Source organism: Suncus etruscus, chromosome 9 (genome assembly GCF_024139225.1).
Source record: "Suncus etruscus isolate mSunEtr1 chromosome 9, mSunEtr1.pri.cur, whole genome shotgun sequence".
In the NCBI taxonomy this organism is placed as follows: Eukaryota; Metazoa; Chordata; class Mammalia; order Eulipotyphla; family Soricidae; genus Suncus; species Suncus etruscus.
The window spans coordinates 62168262-62174481 of record NC_064856.1 but is presented as its reverse complement, the minus strand read 5'-3'; the positions used below and the strand labels follow the sequence as shown (position 1 = coordinate 62174481).

Sequence of the window (6220 nt, the reverse complement as noted above, 5' to 3'; positions counted from 1 at the left end):
AGCACAGTGTCTAAAAGAAAGAGTGAGATAGAGAAGAAAAATGTCATAGATGCACATGCGATTGAGGGGAAGGCAGGGGAAGGGCAGGATATATACTCTAAGCATCTCTTCCTTTTTGTACTGTATAATGCTCCACACTGGAGAACAGGGCAAAGATATTTTTTAAAAGGTACACAGATTAGAAAGAAAAATGGCTAATATTTTTATCTGTGGGCAACATGGTTTTAGTATAGAACATCCCACCAAAGAGTTGTTAGAATAATAAGTATATTTACAAAAACTGTAAATAACACTGCCTAAGTAAGGGGCTATGATATAGCCTTATATCTGAAGACTTGGTATTCCTAAACATCAATTGTCCTTATATCATTGAACAATTGTAACAGCAATTTCAACAAATTCTGGGAAGAACATGTTATAAAAATGGTATCATATCTCTAAAACGGCAAAAATAACACCAGAAAATATTGATTGAAATTGAAGAAGACCTCAAAAAGTATGATGCGTATTGGAAAGATAGTATATCAGGTAAAGATGCTTGACTTGCTCCTGCTTGATGCATGGCATCACATATGGTTCTCTATGTACCACCAGGAATGAGCTCTGAGCTCAGAGTTCGAAGTAAGCCCTGTGCACTATTGGTTGTGTTCTTCCCCCAAAATGCAAACAACAGATGTGTGTCATCCTTATGGAGATGAAAGTTCAGTGTTACAAGATGTCAATTCTCTCAAAAATGTATTTTTCAAGACAATGTAATCCTACACAAATGCCAGAATATAGTTCATAGAAATTGGTGAATTGACTCTATAAGTGAGAAAAAGGTGCAAAAGGTAAAGAACAGACAAGAAAATCTTCCTTTTTGAATTTAAATTTTATTTTAGGTACTGTGGTTTATAATGCTGTTACAGATGAGGTTTCATGCATAACAAATTTGATCAACGCATCCTTCACTAATAACCACATCTCTCCACCACTCTTCCAGTGTCCTCCTCCCCTTCCTATATCTCCTTTACCTCCTGTGTGGTACGTTCCTACTAAAGATTAGTTCTCAAGCTAAGGCAATATTAAAGTACAAAATGGAGGATTAACTCTATATTATAAAGATTTATTGATCACTTACAAAATTAAAACTGTTTCAGACGTAGAACAGAAAAAAAGACCAATGGAACAAAACATTGTTCAATGGATCAAGATTCATAGAAGAAGAAGAAGAAAAGAACAATGAAAGGTTCTAAATCAGATCTAATTTATGATAAGTACTACTCACTGAAGTGAGGGAAGGCATGGATTTTTGCTACATGCATGGAATTAATATTTTGGCGAAGTGTTTATTGATCACACAAAAAGCTATCTTTGATAATCTAACTATAAAAGTAAAAAGCAAAATTTCTATAATACTTTTTTCCAGTAGATATATAATATAAGCCACTTTAATAATTTTAAATGTTTTAGTAGCCACATTAAATGTAAAGGGAGGAGCTGGAGAGATAGCACAGTGGTAGAGCATTTGCCTTGCAAGCAGCCAATCCAGGAGTGATGGTGGTTCAAAACCTGGCATCTGATATGGCCCCCTGTGCCTGCCAGGAGCGATTTCTGAGCAGAGCCAGGAGTAACCCCTGAACGCTATTGGGTGTGACCCAAAAACCACACACACACAAAAAATTGTAAAAAGAAACAGGGGCCAGAGTGATAGAACAATAAGTAAGGAGTTTGCCTAGTACACAATACACCTTGGTTGATTCTCTGAGACCCCATCTGGTTTCCTGAGTCATTCAGACTAATTTCTAAATTAGTACAGTCCAGAGTAACACTGAGCATTGCTGGATATGGCCCCCAAACAAACAAACAAAAACAAAAAGTAAAAAGAAAGTTAAAAATTCGACCAATTGGGGCCGGAGATATAGTATGGAGATAGGGCGTTTGCTTTGCATGCAGAAGGATGGTGGTTCGAATCCTGGCATTCCATATGGTCCCCTGAGCCTGCCAGGAGCAATTTCTGAATGTAGAGCCTGGAGTAACCCCTGAACACTGCTGTGTGTGGCCCAAAAACCAAAAAAAAATTAGACCAATTATATATTTTGTTCTGCCTACATTAAAAATATTGTAATTTTAATAAGTATAAAATATATTTACAATAATATTTACAATATTTACAATAAATATTTATAATAATTCATAGTCTTCATAATTTGGTGCATAGTTATCCTTATCACATCCTGATTCAGATGATGTATTTTAATGATTAAAACAAAATATGTTCCTATCAAAAATATTATTTCAATAAAAAATAGTCTATTTTAATATTAAAATACATGAACATAAAATAAAAATAAAAATTTAATTACTCACACAAGCTAGCCAATTCTCAAGAGTGACACAGTGGCCATCATATTGGATTGTGCAGTTTTAGATGATAACACAGAAGTATTGAGACAAAAAAGATTTCATAAGCAAAATGCAGAAACAAATAAAGAAAACTACTAATAAATTTGGCTACCTTAAATATATTTCTAGACTTTCTAGACCTCTAGAGGGTGGGAATGTGGTTCAAGTGGCAGAGCATCTGCCTTGCACGTATGAGACTGCGTTCAATTTCTGGCAATGTGTGGTCCGCCCGAACCACCTGCAGTCCTCCAGTAGACAGGACCCCTACCACCACCAATACAACAGTAAAAAATAACTAACAATGATAAAAGTAACTGTTTATTAAAATATTATCTTAAATGCTTAAAAATGACTTAAATTGGGAGAATATATTTGCAATATATATATATTTGGCAAAAGACATATCTATACATGCATACAGATCACAATTCAGTTGGGAAAGAGCTGAGTGCGCAAGAGAAGTATTGGAAGAATTTTTTATTAGACACTTTGTACAAGATCTATTTTAAATGGGAAAAATTAGCTCTGCATCAGATAATTGCAAATTAAAGCTAGTAAGATGTTACTATGCATCAATGAAAATGACAACAGCAACAAAGCATTACAAAACTGAGACTGTCAAGTGTTAACACATCTGTAGATAAGTGAGCACTCCTTTATTGCAGGAGAGTATTTCAATAAGAACATTTACTTGGGAAGTCTGTTTCACAGTATCTAGAAGAGTAAGCCATATACCCTCCTGCCTTTTTAATTCCACTCCTCTATGATCAAACTGGTCAAACTTCTATGAGCCCTCTTCTCAGCCTATAAAAACTATATATATATATATATATATATATATACATGCATATATATAAATAATTTAAGTAACCTACTTCCTTCTATAAGGTCTAAATATTTTAGTATTAAATTAGCATTACATATATATTAGTACAGTTCCTAGCAGTTCAAGACCATATCCCTAATATAAATCCTTAGCCATCCCTAAAGCACCTGCCTGAATAAACTCCAAGCTCTGAAGTAAACTTGTTTTAGCCATAGCCAAGCTAAAACAAGAATGAAAGGCCCTTGACCTCTAATTCTTAGAATTTTTGCAGAAAAGGGTTCATAATTGTAAATCCTATCACTGTCCCTTTGAGCTGTATTTACATCTTTGAACACTTGGGAATTTGTTTCTTCAAGACCTGAGAGCCAATCCTTTGAGTTGTAATTATCAGGAAGAAGAGGACCTCTGAAGCCTGGTTTCTGCTTCAGAGGATAAGACGCCAGTTTTACTAAATGCAAGGCAGCAGATACAATTGGTCCAATCAGAATTTACATCAACTAACTCTTTCTAACTTTGCATTTCCTTGACTCTGTGGAATTAATTGTTTATCCCTCCCTCATTCTCCTATGAAATACCCAGCCAGCCACCTTACAAAAATCAGAAGCCACCTGGCTTCTGTTTATGATGATCTCTCTTCCTATTGCCACAGAATACTATTATTCACTAGAATCTGTGCCTAGAAATTTTTATTAGATTCCAGCTTTGTTTATATTTGACAATATCCAACAGAAAGGGTATGGGTGAGTGTTCAAAGCAGCATTTATGACAGTGAAAACAATCTAAGCATCAGTTTTAGAAAAGCACAAATAAATGATGACATATGCATACAATGGATTCAAATAAAGCAATAAAAAGAAATTCCTACTTATAACAATATTGATGAAAATCCCCGCACACACTCCTTATTGAAGGGAAGAAGTCCCAGCACAAAGAAAACAAGTTTATTTTTTATCAGTTGTCTACTCTTGTAGAAGTAATGAACACAAACTTAGCTGCTCACAATAGCACCATTTTTTATTATCTCTGGGTAGTAGAAGTCACAAGTACAGGCAGGGCTCCATTGAGTCCTTACAGACTACAGACAAGGTGTCCTTCAGGCTATGTCAGCAGCAGCCCAGCATTCTCTTCCATCCCATGTGGGTTGCAGTCAAAATTCCTTTTCTCCTTCGTGGTTGTAGGACCTGGGCTTTTCTTGCTGGTTGAGCCTGATCTTAGCTTGGAGAGATCCCTGTTCACTGGCCTGTACACACATTGATCGTTTCTTTTTTGTAGACCAGAACATCTTTCTGATACTTTGAATTTGACTTCAAGAAGAGTTCAGTTCTTAAAAGGCTCAATAGTTTATTTAGATTTGGCCACTTTGGGATACTTTCCCTTTAGTTAATTTGAAGTCAATTCAAACTCCCACTTGCTGATTGCCAGAGTGAAACAGATCATAGTCCTATACAGAAGTACACCAGTGAGGAAAGAGGTATGTAACTCTCTTAGAATTCTATCCATAATACTGAAAAATCCATTTCGGTGAAGGTAAGGGAAACACCTGGCAATGCTCAGGGGTTATTCTTGGCTCTGCACTCAGGAAATCACTCCTAGTGATGCTCAGGGGACCATATGGGATGCAGGTGATTGAACTGGGATCAGCAACATGCAAGGCAAGTGCCTTACTTGTCGTACTATTGTTCCAGCTCCTGAAAAAAAATCCAGTTGTATAGAGTCAAAAACTATAAAAAAAACCTATTTAATATGATAAAAAGCATTTTTTGGGTACATACAGGAAGTTTCTGAATGCTGACAATGTTCTGTATCTTGGATCTTGTTAGGGAAAGTTACATAAAATCACACTTTGCAAAAAGTCATCATTTTTGTGCTCTTAACATTTGTATACTTTAATGCATACTACTTGTGAATAGAAAAGTTAGTAGAAATTTTCCCAGGGTGCCTTATAAAATAATACACAATAATGATGACATTAAACTGTTTGCTTTTATTTTTAGGCCACATTTGTTGGTACTCAGTTGTTACTCCTGGCTCTTCATTCAAGAATCACTTCAGGTGTGCTCAGAGGACCATATAGGATGCCATGGATTGAACATAGGTTAGCCTCATGTAAAGTAAATTTTTACTTGCTGTACTATCTCTAGCCCAAAGGTTAAATTCTGTATAAGATGAGCACTATCAAGTTATTAAAATAAGGGGCCGCAGCAATAGCACAGCGGTAAAGCATTTGCCTTGCATACAACCAACACAGAACTGATGGTGGGTTGAATCCCGGCATCCCACATGGTCCCCCAAGCCTGCCAAGGGCGATTTCTGAGCAGAAGTAACCCCTGAACACTACTGGATGTGACCCAAAAACAAAAAAAAAAAGTTCTTACAATAAGTTTATGTCTCTGTATTTTATCAATTTATCAATAAATTTAGTAGTATTTAAAATAAGAAAAATTAGATTCTAGAAGGATCTTACTCAACTGATTATAAATTTGAGGCATTTTCATTTGAATACCTTCTAAATCATTTTACTTTCAATGTGAATATTGTTGATTTCTCCACTGCATGGAAGAAAGTTCCTGAAAATTAAATGTGATGATAGCAGTATCAGTGTGTGTGTGTGTGTGTGTGTGTGTGTGTGTGTGTGTGTGTGTGTGCATGTGCCTGTATTAGTCAGGATAGAGAAATAAAATAAAACTAATATTTCTGATTTGATAGGCAAGGTAAAATGATTAACACTCCAGGATAAAGATACATGAAACACAAATCTTTCTCCTTCCTTCCTTCCTTCCTTCCTTCCTTCCTTCCTTCCTTCCTTCCTTCCTTCCTTCCTTCCTTCCTTCCTCCCTCCCTCCCTCCCTCCCTCCCTCCCTCCCTCCCTCCCTCCCTCCCTCCCTCCTTCCTTCCCTCCCTCCCTCCCTCCCTCCTTCCTTCCTTCCTTCCTTCTTTCTTTCTTTTCTTCCTTCCTTCCTTCCTTCCTTCCTTCCTTCCTTCCTTCCTTCCTTCCTTCCTTCCTTCCTT

At 36.4% G+C, this 6220-nt stretch overlaps 1 protein-coding gene across 1 annotated transcript in view; it reads right to left on the bottom strand.

Moving 5' to 3' along the window:
* Positions 1 to 4725: 4725 nt before the first annotated feature.
* Positions 4726 to 6220, bottom strand: part of LOC126018551 (F-actin-monooxygenase MICAL2-like) — a 25898-nt gene continuing 24403 nt past the window's right edge. The window contains exon 6 of the mRNA XM_049780672.1: positions 4726 to 4899. Coding sequence (XP_049636629.1) covers positions 4811 to 4899 — 89 coding nt within the window. The 3' untranslated portion in view covers positions 4726 to 4810. The remainder of the gene's footprint in view (positions 4900 to 6220) is intronic.